At 46.6% G+C, this 22,374-nt stretch overlaps 1 protein-coding gene across 3 annotated transcripts in view; it reads left to right on the top strand.

Moving 5' to 3' along the window:
• Positions 1-22,374, top strand: part of ARMC9 (armadillo repeat containing 9) — a 117,377-nt gene that overhangs the window by 87,136 nt on the left and 7,867 nt on the right. For 2 of the 3 annotated variants that reach the window (XM_021690332.1, XM_044913448.1), the window contains one exon: positions 18,424-18,528. The exons of the other annotated variant lie outside the window; for it this stretch is intronic. In XM_021690332.1, the coding sequence (XP_021546007.1) occupies positions 18,424-18,528 (105 nt within the window). The remainder of the gene's footprint in view (positions 1-18,423; positions 18,529-22,374) is intronic. 3 annotated transcript variants of the gene reach the window in all.

A 22,374-nucleotide genomic window follows, 5' to 3' on the forward strand; every position in this document is an offset into this window, starting at 1 on the left:
CCTACAACATCCCAGAGCATCCCACTCCTTTATCATTATGAAATATCCTCCCTAGACCATTTTGTCCATCTGATACTAATATAGCGACTCCAGTTACCTTAATGCACACTGTTAACCTGGTATATCACTTTTTCCATTCTTCTACCTGCAACCTATCTGTGTCTTTGAATTTAAAGTGCTTTCTCAGGGCGCCTGGGTGGCTCAGTGGGTTAAGCATCTGCCTTCGGCTCAGGTCATGATCCCAAGGTCCTGGGATCGAGCCCCACATCGGGCTCCCTGCTCAGCGGGGAGCCTGCTTCTCCCTTTCTCTCTGCTGCTCCTCCTGCTTGTGCTCTTTCTCTCTTCCTCTGTGTCAAATAAATAAATAAAATCTTTAAAAGAAATTAAAGTGCTTTCTCATAAGTCACAGGGATGAAAAGTACAGCATAGGGAATATAGTTAATAATACTGTAATACAGTTATGATGAGCGTTTCATAATGTGTATAATTGTTGAATCACTGTGTTGTACACCTGAAACTAATTTGGTATTATATGTCAACTGTACTTCAATTAAAAAAAATTTGTTTAGGGGCACCTGGCTGGCTCAGTCAGTGGAGCATGCAGCTCTTGATCTCAAGGTCAAGCATTCAAGCCCCACATGAAGTATAAGAGATTACTTAAATAAACTTAAAAAAATTTTTTTTAAATAATAAAGTGCTTCTCAGTAGACAGGATATAGCTGGATTCTGCTTTTTTATCCAGTCTGACAATCTCTGCCTTTGATTGGATTGTTTATTTAATGCATCCGTAAACACTTCAACAGTTTTATTGAGGTAAAATTTACATATCATAAAGTTCATCTTTTCTAAGTGTACAACTCAGTGATTTTTAGTACATTTACAGAGTTGCACTACTATCCCCACAACTCAATTATAGAACATTTCTGTCATCCCCAAAGGTGGAATTTCTGTCCGCCTTTCCCCTCCCCCCAAGCAACCACCAATCTGCTTTCTGTCTGTATAGATTTGCCTTTTCTGGACGCTTCTTTCTTTCTTCCTCTCTTTCTTTTTTTTCCTCTCTTCCCAGAGAGAACTGGGAGCAGGAGCAGAGGGAGAGGAGAGAGAGAATCTCAAGGAGGCTCCACACCCAGCACGGAGCCAGACACGGGGCTCAATCTCACAACCCTGAGATCACGATCTGAGCCAAAATGAAGAGTTAGACGCTTAAGCCCCTGAGCCACCCAGGCGCCCCTGGACATTTCTAGTAGGATGTAGTCTTTTGCATCTGGTGGCTTTCATTTCGTCTGCTTTTAAGGTTTAACCCTATTATAGAACGCGGCCGTAGTTCGTCCCTTTCTGTGGCTAACTAGTGTTGCGCTCTATGGATGTACCACTTCGTGTTGCTCTGTTCGCTGGTTGGTAGACATTTGCATTGTTTCCACTTTTTTAGCTATTATAAATAGCACTGCTGTGAACATCTGTGTAGTCCTTACGTTTTCATTCTCGTGGGTAGTTACTCAAGAGTGGAATTCCTGGGTCATTTGACACGTTTATGTTTACCTTGTGATGGAATGGGACTAACTGTTCTTCCAAAGTGGCCCTGCCCGTTGTTCCCATTCCCAACAGCAGTGTACAGCGTTCCGTTTCTCCACATCCTCCCCGATGTTTGTTGTTGTCTGTTGTTTTAGTTATAGCCACACTAGTGGGTGTGAACTGATATGACAGTGTGTTTTTAACGTGTGTTTTCCTAATAAGTAATGACGTTGAGCATCTTTTCATGCCCTTGCCCGCTGTCTTAGTCGGCTAGGGTTGCTGTAACAAAGTTCGACACACTAGGCGGCTTCAAACAACAGAAATGTCCTGTCTCACAGTGCTGGAGGCTAGGAGTCCAAAGTTAAGGTGTCAGTAGGGCTCTGTGCTCCCTCAGGGCTCTCGGGGAGAATCTGTTCCAGGCCTTTCTCTCATTCCTGGTGTGGCTGGAAGTCCCGGGCAGTCCTTGGCTTATAGCTGCACGCCTCCAATCTCCGCCTCCCTTGTCCTGTGGCACTCCCCTGTCTCCACATCCTCTGCTTAAAAGGACACCAGTCATACTGGATTCAGGGCCCATCCTACTCCAGTATGACCTCATCTTCACTAAGTACATCTACAACCACCCTATTTCAAGTTAGGGTCACCCTCTGAGGGTGTTGAGAAGCTAGAACTGGTGTACTGAATGAAGAATGTACAGACCATGGCCTGCTAAATGAGGGGACACGAACCACACACAGGCAGCTCCCTCGGAATCGGAGCTCCCACTTTGGGGAGGTGAAACCCACGGGGTTGTTTTGATTGAAGGCACTGTTTTAATACACACACACCAAGGAAGTAGAGTCAATAAATTTATTGCTTACAGATCCCAGAAATTGGGGGGCTGGGGGGCGGGGTTGGCTTGGACAGTGAGGCAGTTCTCTGTCCCAGGTCAAGAGAGGGCAGGGGGATAGAGAGGCAGGGTGGTAAGCACCTGTTACTTGTAAGGTGGTTGGGGCAGAGGTCACTAACTTTTCTCAGACTTAATTCTAAGTGGTTATTTTTAAAGGTGCCTAGGAAAAGCAAAGCAGGAATTTATTGCAGGAATCCTAAACTTGAGTCCTTATCTAAATGTCCAGACTCTGAGTGTGAGTAGGGTTATTATACTATAAGATGCATAGGATAAACAACTCTGAAAAACAAACGTTTTTCTCATCACACCAAGGTATTGGGGATTAGGACTGCCACATATCTTTTGGAGATACACAGTTCAGCCCATAACACTAACCATTCGTATGTGATCTTTGGTGAGATATCTCTTCAAATATTTTGCCCATTTTTAAAACGGGGTTGTTTGTCTTAGTATTGAGTTGTGAGAATTCTTTATATATTCCAGATACAAGTCATTTTTCTGATACATGATTTGCAAGTATTTTCTCCCAATGTGCGGCTTGTTTTTTCATTTTCTTTTTATCTTATTAAGTTGTTTAATTCCAGTATTGTTAACATATAGTGTTATATTAGTTTCAGGTGGCCTGTCTCCCTTTTCTTAACGGCATCTTTTGAAGCACGGAAGTTTTTTATCTTAATAAAGTCAAATTTACCTTTTTTTTTTTAATGGTCTCTGTTTTTATTGTTGCAGCTAAGGACTCTTGGCCCCACCTAGAGTTTGTCAGCTTTGGCACTGTTGACATTTTGGGAGAGCTAGTGCTTTGTTGTGGGGGCTGTCCTTTGTGTTAAGGGATGTCTCACAGCATCCCTGGCCTCCACTCCTTAGATGCCAGTATTATCTACCCCACTCCGGGGTTGTGACAGCCAGAAATGTTTCCAGACATTGCTAAATGTCCCCTGGGAGGGGACAAAATCACCCCAGTTGAAAAACCACTGGCCTAAACCAACATGGCAAAGATTTTCTCCTGTGGTTCCCTCTAAGAGTTTTGTAATTTTAGCTCTTACATTTAGATCTAGGACCATTCTTAGTTCATTTTTATTGTTTGGTGTGAGGTAAAGATCTAAACTTATCATTTTGCGTGTGAATATCCAATTGGCCCAGTACCATTTGTTGAAAAGATATGCTTTGACCTGTTGAATTACTTTGTCAAATTGTCCCTCTGTAAAAAAAAAAAAATCAGTTGGCACAAACAGAAGCATTTATTTCTGGGCTCTCATTTCTGTCCACTTGATGTATGTCTGTCTTTGTGCTGACACCACATGATTTTAGTTACTGCGGCTCTACAGTATCTGTGTCTCCACCCACATGTTTACCGTTTCCAGAGCTCTTCATTCCTTCCGTGTAAAGTTACCATCTGACCTCAGTTCCCTTTCGCCTAAAGCTCTGTCTTTAGCATTTCTGGTAATCCAGGTCTGTTAACAGATTCTCTCTGTTTTTCATACCTGGAATTGCCATTATTTCACCTTCATTTTTGAAGGCTCCTTTCACTGGATGCAAATGTCTTGGCCAACGGGCTTTTCTCTGTCACTTTGAATATGTCATTCTTTGCCTTTTGGCTTTCACGGTTTCTGATGAAAAGCCAGCTGTTGATTGTAGCATAGATCATGGTTTCCCTGAACGTGACGAGTTCTTTTTCTCTTGCTACTTGAGATTTTCTCTTTAATTTTGGCTCTCAGCAATTTGATTGTGATGTGTCTGGGTGTGGTTTTCTTTGTGTGTCTCCTTGTTTGGGTCCATTGAGCTTCTTGGGTCTATATAATACAGGGGAGTGGTCAGCCATTATTTATTCAAATATTCTTTCTGCCCCTTTCTCTCCTCTCCTCTGAGAAATCCAATTACAAGTATTTTGGAATTCTTGATATTATCTGACAGATCCCTGAGGCTTTCTTCATTTTCCTTCAGGGTTTTTTTTCTCTCTATTCTTTGAGCCAGATGTTTCTGTTGCTCCGTCTTGCGGTTAAGTGATTCTTCTTCCATCTTATGTCTGATGTTGAGCCCACCCACTGCATTTTTCATTTCAGTTATTACGCTTTTCTGTTCTGGAGTTCCATTTGGTTCCTTTTTATAGTACCCATTTCCCAGTCAAGATTTCCTGGGTTTTTTACTCATTTTTAGTATATTGGCCTTTAGTTCTTGAGCATGCTTTCCTTTAATTCTTGAAACAGTTTTATGATAGCTGCTTTGGGGTCTTTGTCTGCGAAGTCCAACATCTGAGCCTACTCACAGTTCGTTCTATGGTGACTTTGTCCCAAGTATTGGCCAGGCTTTTCTCTTTTGTCGCCGTGTCTAGTAATGTCTTTGGTTGAAAAGTAGGCCTCATAGATAGTATGTTGTGGTGACTCTGGATTATGTTTTGTCCTCCTGAGTATTGTTGTTGGTTTTAGTAAACAGTTACCCTGCCTGGCCTCTGACCAGGCGATCTCGTCCCTGTGCTATGCCCCACCCCGGACGCCGCCCTGTGTAAGTTAGCCTGCCAGTCAACCATATGGGCAGAGATTAGGTTTACATACCTCAAGTCAGGAAGATTTCCACCTGCTGCCACTTGAACCATGTGTAGAGTTGAGGAATACATTTAAACATGCAGAAAGAGTGCAAGTCCCCGCCCAAGCTTTTAATTTTCTCTGGGCCCCCTGGAGTTTTCTGCCTGTGTCTACAGTTTAGCAGTCAGGGATGCCCGGAGATTTTATTACCTCAGTCTTTCTGCAGCCCTTGCTTCTGGCTACTCTACTTGGCTGCCCTTCGGCTGGTAAAGCTGTGGGTTTTCACTGCTTGAAATAGATGGGAACTCCCCCAGGCGAGTGGACCATAAATGTGCCGTTCTTGCCCAGCTGCCAGAGCACTTCCCCAGTGAGCAAACACTTCTCAAGGTGCTGCCTGCCATCGGTCATTTTCCAGTGTTCTGAAATGATTGTTCTTAATAAATGTGTCACATTTTGTACTTGATTTCTGTAGAGGAGAATTGCCTGAGCAACGCATGTTCCTGTTACCAGACATCACCAGGGACTATTCTAGGCCCTAGGGAGAGAGCACTAAATAAAATAGATACTCTGTCAGGAGGAATCAGACCTTAAACAGATAAGCAGCTGGAACTATAATATGGCAGATGAGAGTGAGTGCCTTGAAGAACAGTCAAGTGGGAAGGGCACAAGGGAGCGAGCCCCATGACGGTGGGGACAGCAGACGGCCAGACCCTGAAGTAGAAGCGTACTCGGGTGTTCTAGGAACAAGGAGAAATAGGGAGGGGATAGGATAGGGGGCAGAGAAGGTCGCCATGGTCACATCACCTAGGGCCTTGAGAAGAACATGAGCTTTTATTCTGAGAGAGGAAGGAAGCTGTTGGAAGGGATTTTGTGAGAAGTGACATCTTCACTCCTCTTGTTGCATCAAGTGCAAGCGCTGCTTCCCAGTGAGAAATAGAACTGCCAAGTGAATTCGGTCAGTCACTGATGGGGCTTAACATTCCTGTACTTGAACTAAGCTCTGAGGCACCGAGACCAGGCAGCCTGTAGACCTCATGAATTCTGGGCTGAGGAGGCATTTGGGCTTAAAAAACATCACCCACCTTAGCACCAGGGACCCTTGTTAGGGTCCTGACTCTGCCACAGACAAGAGTCGGTTTCTCTAAACGGGCCAGTTGCTCACCGCCCTGAACGAGAGCAGGGCTCAACCCGGTGTCTCACTCGTGATACATATTCGGTATGTGCATTTGCGCTAACAGACCGTGAGGCTAGGAAAGTGCACACATACTCTTTAAACTGCTAAGTGATCTGTAATCGTTCCTTACCCCTCTTACTTGTCATCATCTTCCAGAAACTGGAGCTCATCATTCTGAAAGTCACTTTCATCTTCCCGTTCATTTCCTTTTCTGCTCCACGCCCTCACTTAAGGCTCATCTCCATGCCCTCCCGACTACCCGGTCTCTTTCCTTCCCAGCCTGTCCGGCATGTGGCCACCAGACTGTCTTCCGACAGCAGGACTTGGGGCACTCAGGGACATGAGCACTTCATTTCAAATTGGGGAACATTTTAATCTTTCCCGAAAGTACAGAAAATAACAGACAGCTGTGACTCTGTCCCTTCAGCCTCCACCCCTCCCTTCCTCCCTAGCATCAACCACTGTCCTGAAACTGGTGTACAAAATTTCATGGAAGATTCTGTACTTTTATAATATCGTTATGTTTCCATAAACAAATACGCTATTGTTTTATGGCTTTTAATTTTACTTAAATGGCATAGTATGCTGTGAATCATTTACCAACTCGCTTTTTCCATTTCATGTTATGTGTTAAGAGATTTATTCACACCAGTACATGCTGCCCTAGCTCATCCGTTCAACTGCCATATGGCCTGGATCCATTCTTTCCTGAGGGACAGCAAGTTGTCGCTGTGTTTAACACGGTGCAGCGAGGAGCTTCCTCACACACGTAAATGCTTCTCTCAAGTACACACCAAGCCTGGGCTTGCCACATCCTGGGTGTACAGAAGGGTCTCATCTTTACCAGCTCCTGTCCTCGTGCTCGCCAGGGTGGCTGAGCCCATTTACACTTTCCCTTTTAAAAAACATTTCTGTGCTCCCCATCATCTAGTAAAATTAAGTGGCTAATGGTGGCATTCAAAGCCCCACTCAGTGAGACCCCAATCTATCTTTTTTTTTTTAAGATTTTATTTATTTATCTATGAGAGGGAGAGAGCGTGAGCTGGGGAAGGGGCAGAGGGAGAAACTATCTGAAACGGACTCCGTGCTGAGCGCAGGGCCTGACCCGGGGCTCCATCTCACAACGGCGAGATCACAACCTGAACCCAAACCAAGAGTCGGACGCTCAACTAACTGAGCCACCCAGGTGCCCCTACGTTTATCTTATCTTTCACATTACTAGCTTTATTTCTTCATCTAAAAAAAGAAGGATGAATAATCATTACGGAACCACTGTGAGATTAAAGAGTTAATCTATGGCACATAATGGACACACACAAAAATTATAGTTTCCTCTTTGTCCTTTCTCCCCAGTTAGTATCAACTTGCTCCTCCTCCTGGAACTGTGCAGAATAAATCTACTGCAGAAAAGCTGGGGCAGGTGGGGAGGGGTGGGTGTTAAAGCCAAGGCTAGGACGCTATCTTACTTTGATAGATAGCTCCTTGGCAGGTCGGTTTACTGTTGCAGCTCACTGGGGTCTTGGGTCAAATTCTTGTCTCCTGTCACGTGTGCTGCCCATATCCTCACCAAGTCCAAGGTGAAGGGGAACAGGTGGGGCCAAGCACAGAAGCCTCTCTGTACTCCCCCAGAGACCCTGAGAAATGACAGACCCTTGCCGACTGTTGGACAGTGATTGGCTGAATCTAACTACCAAGGAAGTGGTTGGGTTTGAGTCCTGCCCCACACTTACCAGCCGTGTGGCCTTGGGCGAGTTGGTTAAACTCTCTAGGCCTCAGCATCCTCATCTAGAAAGTAGGAATATAAATACCCATTTCCTCAGGTGGTTGCAAGGATCAAATGACATAATTGCTGTAAAATGCTAGTGCAGATTCAGTGCATGTGAGCTGGTTTTAACATCATCGTAATCCAGAGCCAGGCTAGACTGGAGCAATCCAGAGTCTTCTAGAATAGAGGTTCCTCCCATGTTTCCTGGCCAGAGATGGAACTGGGCCCAGTGAGGGGGTGGACAGGGCAGAGCTGGGGTCTTAGAGAGCAAGGAGAAGAGAAGTTGGGCACCCTCAGTGGGTGAAGGAAGGGAAGGAGGCTGTTGGCAGTGCAGATTTCCAGTAACGGTGGGCCCATGAGAGTTTTCCTGAAAAACCGAATGAATTCAGATTCCTGCCCTCCATCCCCACCCCACCCTGGGGATTTGAGAAACACAAGAGGCTCACTTTTCAGATCTCCTTCATCTAGATTCTGTGAGGACTTTGAGGTCCATCTAAATGTCCAGAACATATGTGGTTTATTGAATAATACTTTCCCTTATGACGTTCTTGCTGGCTCATAAGAAAATACCTTTGCTATGTCAGGGGCACAGTTTCCACTTCTCGGGTGGTGGTTCCTTGTTAGCTAGCCCTGCCCCTGCTCACTCCTGCTTGGGGGGCACACGCAGGCTTGGTCCCGGGGTCTGTTGTTCCCCTGGGCCCCCTAGCTCCTGAGCACACTCACAGGACCCCTGTTTAGAAGGAACCACGATTCAGGTTACCGGAGTCCTCTTGTCTGTGTAAGGCGTGGTCTCTGGACCCCGCTGTGCTGTTGGCTACTGTCTTTGACTTCTGGTCCTGTGAAACCTCCCGGTCTCTTCTGATTCTGTGTATTCTGTATTGTAGTAAGCTTGCTTCTGACAGAGCAACTGTGCCACCTTCTCCATGTATCTTCACTTAGACTTCAGAAAAAGTATAAGCAAGCAAACTGAGAAGCTAAAGCAATGAATTGAATCAGGGAAGGGGCGCCTGGGTGGCTTGGTCAGTTAAGCGTCTGCCTTCGGCTCCTGGGATCGAGCCCCACATTGGGCTCCCTGTTCAGCCTGCTTCTCCCTCTCCCTCTGCTGCTCCGCCTGCTCTCTGTCTGTGTCATATAAATAAAATCTTAAAAAAAAAATAAAAGAATCAGGGAAGTAAAGGGTGTGGGGGTTTCACTGGTTTCTATCATGTGGTTAGTTATGAACTGGGCTGGTGGTTAGACCAGCTGTCATTACCCCGGCATGCCTTCTGTGAATGAGAAAGTAGCTGTCTAGAACAACTTCTCAGCATCACGATGAGTCCTTCAGGATTCAGGACCTGCCTGCATCTGCAATCCTGGGCACACGCTCAGAGCTGCAGAAGTGGAAAGGATCCATTCCATGGGGAAATCTATTGATTAAACTGCCTGCCTGGTCACCTCGGTCCACCCTTTCTCTCCCATGTGGAGTGTTTTTCCCTTATTTTTACAAAGAGTGAGATTTACAATTCAGTTCAGTGTTGAGAAAGTGTCTCAAATTTAAACCGCTGGTAGAAGTCTTGTAATTATGTCAAGTGGAAAACACACTCAATACTTTCACTTGTTGTATGTAAAACCACTTGAATACATTCTGCTCTCCACATTATATCTGGAAGAATCTGAGTTTTCAAATGCATTTAGTGGTCAACCTTCGTTTTGTTTTCAGGCCAATTGCTTAGAATCTGGTTTGCCTGGAGTATTATGTATCTAAAGCCTCCAGTTCTTGTCGTGTCATAAGATCACCGAGCTGCTTCGGGGAAGCTTCGTATTAGAACATCTAAATTCATCTCGGCTCAAGTGCCTTTTTTACGAGGCATTCTTAATTTCTGGAAGTAAACAGTTATCGCCGAGCTGTACCTTTGGTAATCTGATACATTCTGCTCGAGTACATAAAGATCAGTAATTTTACTAAAATTCCTCCCAGCAATGGTATTTCAAACCCACCCTTCTGAGGCATTTCTTCTTGAACCATTTCCTTATCCATCACCTCTTTGCTTCACAGAGTAGATTTCAAAATATGTTTTGTTTGGAATTCATAAGCAGAGGGGGAAAGTTAGGGTGGCTGGTGCTGTTTTCACACGGTGCCTTCTGGCCCTGGGGGCCACCACCCTCAGACGCTTGCACTTGCACTTGAGCATGCGGGGCGAGTAAAATTCTTCCCAGCCAAACCTGTGAAACGAATGGAAAGTAGTTGCCTCTTGCCCAGGTGGACGGCATAAACTCTGGTTTTCAGAGAATGCTTCCTAGGTTTGTCCATTTCAGAAAGTTCTTCTACATCCTCAGTGGTTTTAATCCACTTGGCACCAACGTTCAAAGTGGAGCTAGTGCCCCGCTATCAGCAAGCATCATTTCTGGTAGGCTCTCTGCTTACATTTCCCACCGCATCTAGTGCTTTCCTCTGCCTTCCCAAGCCTCCCTCTGCACAGTTTCGCAAGTGCTGCTAGAAGCGGATTGAATAGTATTGAATTAAGCCCTCGCTTCTCTTTGTTACATTGCATTTTCCACCTCAACGAGTACAGCTCGTTTTACTTTTGCTCTTTACATTTCAGAAGTCTTAACGTGCCTCCATTTCCCTTCTACTGATATTAGTGTTTCTTAGGAAAACCAGGGCTGTGAGTTGTCTGTGTCAATGCAGTATGTGGCTTTTCAAAATCAGAGAACTTAAGAAATGTCCTCAGTCAGGAAGTCATGATTTTCAAGGAGGCAGCAAGATGATCTCATCCGCCGAATGGAGAAACTGAGACACGCTGACAAGACCCCTGTCATTCCGAATGCCAGCCTCAGTACAGAACTTTCTTAACCCAGAACTGTCAATTGAATAATGATTTTTCACTTCCGTGTTCCTGCCTTCGTGCATTGTGCACCAGCGTAATCTTACTGCAAACACCGGAGTATCTGTCCACATGCTGCCGTGGACAGCTGTGACAGAGGAAGCCAATTCTCCAGGTGGTCGGTAGATGGGCCGTGGTGCCCTGGTGCTTTCTCTGGCCCCACACTCCCATGATGCGCTGCGACTCGAGTTCCCTTTCATTAACGGTTGTATATATTAGAGACCAAATGCAGAAAGCGTCCTGTGTTTTTGGAGGTTAGGGAGGGCCTATCCATTATCAATGAATTTAACTATAAAGTAGTTGTAATAAAAAAAAAAAACCAGGGGCACCTGGGTGGCTCAGTCGGTTGGGCTCGGGTCTGCCTTTGGCTTGGGTCATGATCCCGGGGTCCTGGGATCGAGTCCCGCATCGGGCTCTCTGCTCTGCGTGGGGCCTGTTTCTCCCTCTCCCCCTGCTCTTCTCTCTCTCTCTCTCTGTCAAATAAATAAAATCTTTAAAACAGAAAAAGGAAAAAAAAAAAACCCCAGCTTCAACATGTTTTAACTAAAAAAGAATATTGAATAAATATTTCAGTGAACCTCTTACTAGCTTTGGAACAAGTTAATAAATCAAGCTTATCTTGCATGAGCAGCACTTGCTAGTGTGTATATAGGTTGATTTTCTAGTGTCTTACAGAGGTGCTTGTTGTCCAGGGTAAAGAGAGAACTCTGGCTAACATTGGCTGAGGTGAGCCATAGGCCGTTTATTTTTTCATCGAAATGGAATGTGGACATTTGTTTAGTTTAACGTTTCATATTCCACCCTGGGATGGAAGTGGGGTATCACCAGTCCCTCCGTGAAACTGTGCTTTATATGCCCATTTCCCGCCCGTGCCTCCAAGGCTTCAGCCCCTGGAAAAGGGTTGAAATACTACCCCGCTGCCCAGAGCTCCCTGCCACTCGCTCTGACCACAGAGCCTGCTGCTTTTGTTCACAGAGAGCAGTCGCTTTCCTAAAATAATCCGATCATGTACACACTATTTGATCACTAAGATGTTGGCATTTTAGTAAACTAAACGCTAAGCCATGGCCGCACCATAACTCGTACCTAGCTGTCCCAGAGCTGACCTCAGGTAGGGCCTCGCAGATAGCATTACCTTGAAGGAGCCCCGAGTGAAATTTCAGGATGGCGGCTACCCTAGCCCTTGGCCAAGCCGCAGCCTCAGCGAAGCACGAGGAGGAGAAGGCAGCCCCCCTGACCGTGGAAAATGAGTCAGGACTGGGGTTTACACTGCGCGTGAACCTGGTGTTCTAGCAGGGCAAGAGTGGACTCTCTGTTTGGAATTGGACGGGACAGGAAGGAGAGGGACGAGACCGAGGGTTCTGGAATGCCGCTGCGGCTCTGCTCTTTGCTCTATGCCCTGTTGAGCTCCATCTCAGCCCTGTGTGAGGACCCTCGGGCCTCAGAAGACCCAGTCCGTTCAGCCACGGCCTCTCCAGACACAGTCTTCTCTGCAGGTCCCAAGTGGCTGAGTCAGAAAGATCTGGGCAGAAAGCGGCTGCCCCCAGCTTTAAGTCTAGACTCCTGGTCTCTAGGCCAGCCTGTCACTGTGGACTGGTCACTCCTCTCAGGCTCAGTCTCCACACCACACAGAATAGCATAGTAAAAGGCGTCCCCACGGAGCCATGCAGAGTACCGTGGAAATCAACGGAAGGTGGGTTCCTCAGTGGGCCTGTGGTCAGAGGAACATCTGCTCAGCTGCCCGTGCCCCGAGTAAGACAGCGCTGATGGTTAAAGAAGGCTCTGTGCTGGTCTGGGACCTGCCTCTCGGTCTCCTTTGGGGGCCATAAGCCAAACCCCTTCTCTTTTTTTTTTTTTTTTAAGATTTTATTTATTTATTTGACAGAGAAGGAGACAGCGAGAGAGGGAACACAAGCAGGGGGAGTGGGAGTGGGAGAGGGAGAAGCAGGCCTCCCGCGGAGCAGGGAGCCCAACGCGGGGCTCGATCCCAGGACCCTGGGATCATGACCCGAGCCGAAGGCAGACGCTTAACCGACTGAGCCACCCAGGTGCCCCTAAACCCCCTTTTCTTAAGACAGCCCGTCTTGCGTGATACTGCCTAGTGATGGCAGATGGCATTATCCCTCTGTGCTAAAGAGAGCTTGGAGAGACAGCCTGTCCACCCTGCACCAGCCCTGCCCAGAGGCAGGCCCCACAGGAATGTGAGCCTTCAGATCCCTTGGAAACTGACTCAAATCAAATTCACAAACGACTGGGGCATCCAGAATGACGAGAAGTTAGTTTGAAAACAGGGACAGGGTACACTGTGTTTGCAGAATAGAGCTCTCTCTTCCTGTTGGCAAGTTTAGAGGAGCCAAATTACAGGTTGTTGAGTGGGCAAAGAATCAGGGGAAGGATTGGTTAGATGATCTCAGGGACCATTGGCACCAGGCCTGGGGCACCCCTACACCCTGAGGACGGGACCAGCACTTGGCCTGCCAGCTTCCTCGGGGCCCCGTCCTCCCTCTTTCTCACTTCCATGGCCGGCTCCCCTCATAGACACATTCTTTCCTTAGTTCCTGTCAGGTGAAGGGCTGGTCTGTTTCGTATTGATCTTTATAGTTTAACCTCAAAGGACAACGTCATCTCTGAAGTGTGGCAGAGAGTGGGAAAGAGGACTGCAGGTCCCCCTGTTACCCAGTTCCATCCAGGGGTAACATCTTGCAAAACCATAGTATAATATCACAGCCAGAACGTGAACATTGAGACATCCAGGATCCAGAGGATTTCCAGGACCACCAGGGTCCCTTTTATAGCCACACCCACTTCCCTCCCACCCCCCTTTCCTCTGTAACCCCTGGCAACCAGCGATCTGTTCTCCATTTCCAGTTTTGTCATTTCAAGAATGTCATGTAAATGGAATCATACAGGTTATAACCATGAGGAATGGCTTGTTTCCCACAACATAAGTCACTGGAGATGCCCCAGTTCTGTGTGTATCAGAACCTCCTCTATGGAGGTACCACAGCTCATTTAATCTCTCGTTCCCTGTTTTGAGTCATTACAAGGAAAGCTGCTGTAAACATTCATGTACAGATGTTTATATGACGATAAGTTTCCCTTTCTCTGGGATAAATGCCCAAGAGTGCAATTGCTGGGTCGTATATAGTTGTAGGCTTAGCTTTTGAAGAAACTACCAAACTGTTTTCCAGAGTGGCTATAACTAGTTTTGTGTTCCCACCAGCAACGTAGGAGTGATCCAGTTTCTCTGCATCTTCATCAGCGTTTCTGATGTTGGCCATTCCGACAGATGCAGAGTGACACCTCAGTGTGGTTTGAATGTACATTCTCCAGATGCCTAATGATGTTGAACATTCATATGTGCTTATTTGCCACCCATAGATCCTCTTTAGTCTCTTCATGTCTTTTGCCCATTTTCTAATTGGATTGTTTGGGCTTTTTATGTTGAGTTTTGAGAATGTTTTATGTGTTCTATTATTTAGATACTAGTCCTCTGTCAAATATGTGGTTTCTGTTTTCTCCCAGTCACTAGCTTCTTGTCCCCTTCACAGGGTCTTTCAGCAAAAGATTTTAAAATTTCAGTAAAATCCAATTTATCATATTTTTTCCTTTTATGGATTGTGCTTTTGGTGTCAAGTATAAGAACTCTTTGCCTACCCATGGATCCTGAAGATTTTCTCCTGTTTTTTCTAACAATTGGATACTATTACATTTAAGTCCATGATCCATTTTGAATTACTTTTTAGATAAAGCATGAGAATGAGAGTGAGGTCCATTTTTTTTCCCTATCATGTCCAGATGCTCTAGTATCATTTATCAAAAGGCAGTCCTTCATTGAATTGCTTTTGCACCTTAGTCAAAAATCAGGTGGGCATATTCGTGTACATCTGCTTTGAGGTTCTCTGTTCTGTTCTGTTGATCTATATGTGTGTCCCTCTTGCCAATCCCACCCAGTCTTTAAACCTGTAGCTATATAATAAGTCATGAAATTGGGTATACTGATTCTTCCCACCTTATTCTTTTTCAAAATTTTCTTAGCTATTCTAGTCCCTTTGCCCTTTCCATATAAATTTTAGAATAATTTTGTATATATCTACAGAAGAATCTTGCTGGTATTTTGATAGAAATTACATTAAATTCAATTATCACTTTGAACAGAACTGACATCTTAACTCTGTTGAGTCTTCCAATTCATGAACAAGGTGTGTCTTTTCATTTATTTAGATCTTCAGTTTCTTTCATTAGTGTTTTATAGTTCTCAGCATACAAATCCTATACAGATTTTGCTAGATTGACACCTAAGTATTTTATTTTTTATTTTTTGTGAACAATTGTAAATGATGTTGTATTTTTCATTTCAGTGTCTTAATTTAAGTTCATCACTAGTATATAGAAATTGATTTCTGGGGCGCCTGGGTGGCTCAGTTGGTTAAGCGACTGCCTTCGGCTCAGGTCATGATCCTGGAGTCCCTGGATCAAGTCCCGCATCAGGCTCCCTGCTCGGCAGGGTGCCTGCTTCTCCCTCTGACCCTCCCCCCTCTCATGTGCTCTCTCTCTCTCATTCTCTCTGTCTCAAATAAATAAAATCTTTAAAAAAAAAAAGAAAAGAAAAGAAATTGATTTCTGTATATTTATCTTGTATCCTGTGACCTTGCTGAACCCACTTAGTTCTAGGATTTTCGAGGGGTAGATTCCTTGGGATTTTCTACATAGACAATCATGGCATCTGCAAATAGAGACAGTTCTATTTCTTCCTCTCTAATCTATATGCTTTTTATTTCCTTTTTTTTTTTTTTCTTGCTTTATTGCTCTGGCTAGAACTTCTAGCACTATGTTGAAAAGAATGGTGAAAGGAAAAAAAAAATGGTCAAAGCAGGAATCCCTGCCTTGTTCCCAGTCTTAGGAGGAAAGCCAGTCTTTCATCATTAAGCATAATATTAGCTATAGGCTCTTTATCAAGTACCCCTCTGTTCCTATTTTTGTCATGAATATTGTTGAATTTTGTATTTTTTTTTATCCATTTATATGTTCATGTGATTTTTCTTCTTCACAAACCTGTTAATCTTATGGATTACAGTGTTTAAATTTTAGATATTGAACCAAATTGCATTGACAGAACAAACCCTACTTGGTCATGGCATATAATTCTTTTAACATATTGATCTGTTCCTCTATTCTGTTTGTTAAGGTTTTGTTAAGGATTTTTTTCCCTTTTCTTTTAACTTGATTATTAAGGATTTTTCATCTTTATTTATGAAGGACATTTGTCTGTATTTTTCTTTTTATGATACTGTCTTTGTTTGGTTCTGGTAACATAAAAACTTCATAAAATGAATTAAGAAGTATTCCTTCCTGTTTTGTTTTCTTGAAGACATATAGACTTGGTGTTACTTTTTTAAAAGCTTGATAGAAATCTCCAGGGAGACCATGTGGGCCTGGAGATTTCTTTCCAGGGAATTTTTATGAAGCAGTTTCCTTCATAATCATAATTTTAAGATTACTTGAGTAGTCCTATATCACAATTTCATATTGAGAGGCTTGTGATAATTTGTGTTTTTATCTAAGTTGTCAAACCTATGTGTGTAGAGTTATTCATACTAATCCCTTATCCTTTTGATATCTGCAGGATCTGTAGTAATATCTTCTGTTTCATTCCTGACATTGGTAATTTGTGTCTTTTACCTTCTTTGTTGATCTTGCTTGAGACTTGACATTTTTATTAATCTTTTCAAAGAATCAGCTTTTTGTTTGACTAATTTTCTCTACTGTTTTTCTGCTTTCCTTTTCATTGATATCTGCTCTGCTCTTTATTATTTCCTTCCTTTTGCTTGCTTTGGGTTTATTTTGTTATTTTTCTTTCTCCAGAAAGTTCTGGAGACTTTCTATTTTTTTCATTTGTTTCAAGAATGTTTGTAATTGCTCATTGAAGTCGTTTTGTGATGACTGCTTTAAAATCTATGTCAGGTAATTCTAGCAACTCTGTTACTTGATGTTGGCATCTACTGATTGTCTCTTTCTGTTCAGTTTGAGAGCTCCCTGGTTCCTGGTGTGATGAGTATTTTTTTATTTAAACCCAGATATTTTGAATATTATAAGACGTTTGATCTAGGGACACTTGGGCGGCTCAGTCAGTTGAGCATCTTCCTTCAGCTCAGGTCATGATCCCAGGGTCCTGGGATCGAGTCCCATGTCGGGCTCCTTGCTCAGCAGGGAGCCTGCTTCTCCCTCTACCTGCCGCTCCCCTCTGCTTGTGCTCTCACACTCTCTCGCTCTCTCTCTGGCAAATAAATAAATAAAATCTTTAAAAAAAAAAAGACTTTTGATCTAATTTAAGCCTTCTGTCTTAGCTGGCTGCTTCGACACTGCTCTGACAGGGGGAGCAGGGGCTTCTCCTCGTTACTGCCAGGTGTGAGTAGAAGTCCAGGACTTACACTCAGCCTCTGTTGACACCCATTGGTGGTGGGGGATGGGAGGAGAGCCCTTGCTACTGCAGGGCAGCGTGGGAGTTCCGGATCCCTTCTAGGCCCCCAGTAGTATCTCCCTAACCAGAACAGGTAGGAGCGCCTCATTAGTGTTGCCCACGTTGCCCCGCCTGACAGCACAGGGGTACGGGGGGCAGTGGTGAAGGCCTTGAATCTCCACCAGGCCTCCTCTGACACCATCAGAGCATGGAGCGGGGGATAGCTCGTTACCGTCAAGTGGAAGGCTAGGCCCTCCACGTGGTCTCCACTCTCACCTGGGGGTGGGCACCGCAGTAGATGAAATCCCCCCTCCCTGCTTGCTCTTCTCTCATATCCCCCCAGCTGGGGATGTGGGGGTGCCTGATGACAGCCCAGTGTGGGTAGAAGCCTGGGCTCCCTGAGACCCTTGCTGGTGTGGTTGTGATGGTATTTTCTGTGGTGTTTGGTTATTTTCTAAAACTTCTCTCTTGCTAGGCTATCCCTTTCCTGGTCCTCTGGCTAGAGAGAGCAGGCTTTGGGGGGGGGGGTTTCGTCTTCACCATTCACCTTGCTGGCTTGCTGGCTTCTTCATCTCCAAGTGTGGAATCTGTAAGGAACAACGGAAACCCAGGGGACTCAGCACCTTTCATTCCTTGCGTCTGCAGGGACCTAACCAGTCTGCTCCTTCTCTCCATCTTTCAGGGTCTCTTTTGTTTATGTTATATATATAACGTCCAGTGTTTGGGGTTGTATTTAGTGGAAGGAATAAGGAAAAGTATATCCAGTCCGTCTTCCCAAAAGCAAAATAGCTCTTCTCTTTTTGGTGACTGTAAACTATTAGAGAAGAACAAGTTTTATGTGCCCCGTAAGCCCTGTGCGTATGAAGGCACGTGATAGTTACTGATGGACTGACTTGGCTGTTTGTGTGGTACCTGGACCTCACAGAGGGAAATTCTGAGAACTATGGCTAGGAGAGACTGCTGGGTGTCTTATTGAACCTTCCCACACCTGTGGTCATGGAAGTGCTCCCTAGGTGCCCAGCTTCCGAAAGAGGGGGGCTGGCATTTTCCCTTTCATCTTCATGGAGAGGTTATAAGCAGAGGACAGACTGCCCCCAAAGCCCTTTGAAATGCAAACCCACCAGTTGCCAGCTTTGGGCAAAGGCCTTCTCATTCCATGGAGGGTGCCCACTTGGGGAGCCAGCTCTCTGGGAGTGCGTGGCCGGGGGTCCAGAGCACTCACCCCATGTGTCCTTTGAAACAGGAGGACCATGACACTATGGAAGCTGATCTGGACAAAGATGAGCTGATCCAGCCCCAGCTTGGAGAGCTCTCAGGCGAGAAGCTTCTGACCACGGAGTACTTGGGAGTAAGTACCACATGAGGGAGCGAGGGAGATGTGCAAAGGAGAGACGGGCCATTGATGCATTGAGCCTTTGCAATGACACATAATGGTTTGGTCTGGTCTGTTACAATACTGTGTTTATGAGAAGTTCTGTGTTGGCCAGTTTGCCTGCAGGGGCCCTGAAGTGCACTGTGGTCCTAGCCACCTGTTCCAGAGCTGTTGGTGAACAGAAAGAGATTCAAATAAAACTAGAGGGCACATGCCCGGAGCCTTCCTAGCATCTAAGGTGTGCCCATCTTTAGTGGTAATCATCTACCTGTCCAGCTTCTGAATTTTGTGCGCCTTATCTTGTACAAGAGAGGAGCGCAGCGGATTTGGAAGTTGTCAGCACACACGTGAGGTTGCCTGACGAAGCGAAGGGCGGAGGGGGAGAGGATGAGGGGCTGAGGACAGAGAGGCAGACCAGATGTCAGGAGGGGGAGCAAGAAGAGGGGCCTCGGAGAAGGACAGAAAGTGAACAGAGAGGCTTGAGCAGAACCAGGAGAATGTAGTGCTCTGGAAAACAGAATGGAGGAGTGTTTCAGGATGGATTGAATGGTCAGTCTGAGCATCCAAGAGGCCTGTGGGGTCACACGGCCTAGATGGGGCCATAATCTGAGCTCCGAGAGCTCCCCGCTGACTCTGATGCTCAGCCAGCTCTGGGAGCCCCTGGTTACCACCCACTAGTGAGATAAGGAAGGGCGTGAGGCAGGAGGGAGCTGCCGAGTGGCCAGGAGAGTGTGGCGGTGTCAAGGGCCCACAGGGGTCTCGCGAGACCATGATCAGAAGGCACGTCAGTGAACAGGTGGAATGTTGGAGTGTAAGGTTTCTGAAGGGAGGAGCAATTGCACGGGGGTGGGGGCCAGTCGGACTGAAGCCCTATGACGGACGGCAGAGCACACAGGAGTGGAGGCCACTGCATTAAAAGGAGCTCCTGGAATTCTGAAGCTGGTGGTTGACTGGGTCAGTCACATGGACTCTGACATCTCCTCAAATTAGTCAGGTTATGGTTGGAGCAGAAGGCTGGGAGCCAGTCTCTCAACGATCGGCCAGCGAGGACAGTGACTTGAGAAGGGAAAGGATGTGGGTGCAGGTGGCCTGAGCCTTGTAGGAGTGACTAGAAGCAGGAAGTGCCTCCCCATCGCTGCCCCCAGCCCTGCCCTCCTCATCTCACCCTGGGCACTGGTCTCCTCAGTCACGGGCCCTGGTCTTCCTCACCTTCTGAAGAATTTCCAGGGCCCCAGGCTGGAGTACAGCACCTGTGTGCTCTGCTGTCCGTCATAGGGCTTCGGTTGAGGTTAGAGGACAGCCAGAGGCCCAGTTGTGGGAGCTTGGTAAGCAAGGGTGTGGGATTTTAGCCTGCATGAGCTGGGAGAGTCCTGGAGCAAGGAAGTGACTCAATTTGACTTGTTTTAATATATGACCTTCTGTCTTCACTCTGGCTGCATAATGGAGAATGGACTATAGGGGGTAGGAGTGAAAGAAGGGAGATGACCCAAGGAGGCTGGGCCGGGGTGCCACCATTACCCACCCCTTGCCTCTGGCCATGGTCAAGGCCTATAGCCTGTCACAGTCCTTAGCATGTCTCCAGGGTCGAAGGAGTCTAATGGACTGTGGAGGCTCTGTTTACATTAGGTCAGGTAAGGTTAGAAGTGAGGCAGTCGGGTGCCAAGCTGTCGAAGGGAGTCCGGAGCCCTGACGAGGCTTTGTTTCCTTTGGAAGAGCACTGGCTTTGTCAGGGAAGGACCGGGCTCCATTTGATAGGATGTGCATTTGTAAATATAGCCCCTCCTGCTTCATGGGCAGGAGATGAGAACAGAAGAGGTGAGTCGGTGGGGCTTCTTTGGAGAGTGGGAGCCACAGCCGTGGGGCACACAGCCCTGCGCCCTGGGGACTTTCCCACGGACGCAACCACGCAGGTGCGTGAGGGTCAGCAAGGGCGTCCCCCAGCTTGGTGAACAGAAACCTAAATGCAGCGCCCAGCTGAATGACTTGCGGCACCTCAACACAGTGAAATGCTGTGGGTGAGATCTTATGTTGCTAATGGCGAAGAGTTTTAACAACAACAGGAAAAACCCAAGATGCAGAACATCTGGGACTCCCAGCTCACTCCTGCAGCTTGGGGAGGCTCAAAGGGGCAGAACTTGCAGATGGACCAGCCACCCAGTGTCAGGGCATCTGGAAATGGTGTCATCCTCCCATTCCATGCAGCTCTAAAGCCCCTGAATGTATATGTACTATCCTTTCCCCAGAAGGAAAGCTTCCGAGTCCAGCATGTTTGCTTGTCTCGTTGATGTCCGTTACTTTCTGTGGAGATGTGAGGAATACGAATGACGTACAGAAAGAATTCATTATATCAATGCTTCCTACGGCTGGAGTAACAAATGAGCATAAACCGGATGGCTTAAAACACCAGACATGTATCCTCTCACAGTTCTGGGGGCCAGGAGTCCCAAATCAAGATGTCCACACAGCCAGGCCCCGTGCGAAGGCCCTGGGGTAGAGGCTCTCGTGCTTCCCCGGCTTCTCATGGCTCCTCATGTTCCTCGGCTGGTGGCTGTGTCCCTCCTGAACTCTGCCTCCGTCTCCAAAGGGCCTCCTCCCCTTCTCTCTTTCATAGCTTAAATGGACACTTGTCATTGGATCTAGGATCATCTAGGACAATGTCTTCATCTCAGAGAGATGTAACTTAATTACATCTGCAAAGCCTGCTTTTCTGAATGTCACATTCATGGGCTCTTGGGGTTAGAACATGGACATCTCTCTCTGGGGCCACCCCTCAACCCACCGCACCAGGTCACCGTAGGGTCTCATAGTAGAAGCGATTTTGGAAGTTTCATTAGAAAAGTGCATGTGGGGCAGTCATCACTCAGGGGCTCCATACGCTGCCAGTGTTGCCGTCTTTGTCCGTTAGTCAGGCTCAGCCGCCCTCAGTCAGCCAGTCTTGACTTGGAATGGACAGCCTGCCAGCCTGTGGGTGGGGGTCACCAGTTTCAACAAGTCTGACTTGCTGTGCTTGGGGTCCAGGGCGGACAAGGGCTCTAAGTTCACAGCGTCGTATCGGCTTGTGCCGGGGGGGGAACCTGCCAAAGATAGAAGGCATTTCACTGGGGCCTGTGTGCCCAAAAGTCATGATTCCCGCCACCTCTTCTGATGTAGCAGGCAGATTGGAGGTTTCTCAAGATCACTTGAAAGATGTGGACTTTTCGAAACATTGTATCAGACCATTCAAAAAGTCTTTCTTGAATTCATGGCATCTGCCTAACACCGAGCAGAATGCCGAAAATTGAAGAGCTGGCTGTCACCTCGGAGAAGTTTACAAAAGAAGACACAGAGCAAATGAAACTGTGCTGTTGGTGAGGGATGCAGATAACAGCGAGGAGTGGTGAGTGGGTGGGCAGAGACTGGCTAGCCCAGGGTTCCTCAAAGCCCCAGACCCTCGAATGTGCCCAAAGATGAGTCTACGACCCGCCCCAGACCTCCGTACCGTAATCCCAAGAATCAGTTCTTGTAGACACCAGTGATTTGGAAACTATGGCTTGGTTGGGGGTGGGGGGGTGAGGGTGGAGCGGGAGCATCGGCGGCAGCCCACCAGGGTGTTGGGGGCTGGAAGGAAGCCATTCTTAGGATTCCTGGACCCCTTAGCTCGCCCCCTGCTGGGCATTCGTAGCCACACCCCTCCCCGCACGGCCCCCCTGCTGATCCTCACCCTCCCAAGTGCAAGCATACAGAGCTCCCATGCACCACAGAGCCTGGCCACGGAAAATGCTGCAGACCACAGGGAGCTCAGAAAGCTGGCGACAGGAGAACAAGTCCCTTTTCCTAAGCTTG

This window comes from Neomonachus schauinslandi, chromosome 3 (genome assembly GCF_002201575.2).
Source record: "Neomonachus schauinslandi chromosome 3, ASM220157v2, whole genome shotgun sequence".
Lineage (NCBI taxonomy): Eukaryota > Metazoa > Chordata > Mammalia > Carnivora > Phocidae > Neomonachus > Neomonachus schauinslandi.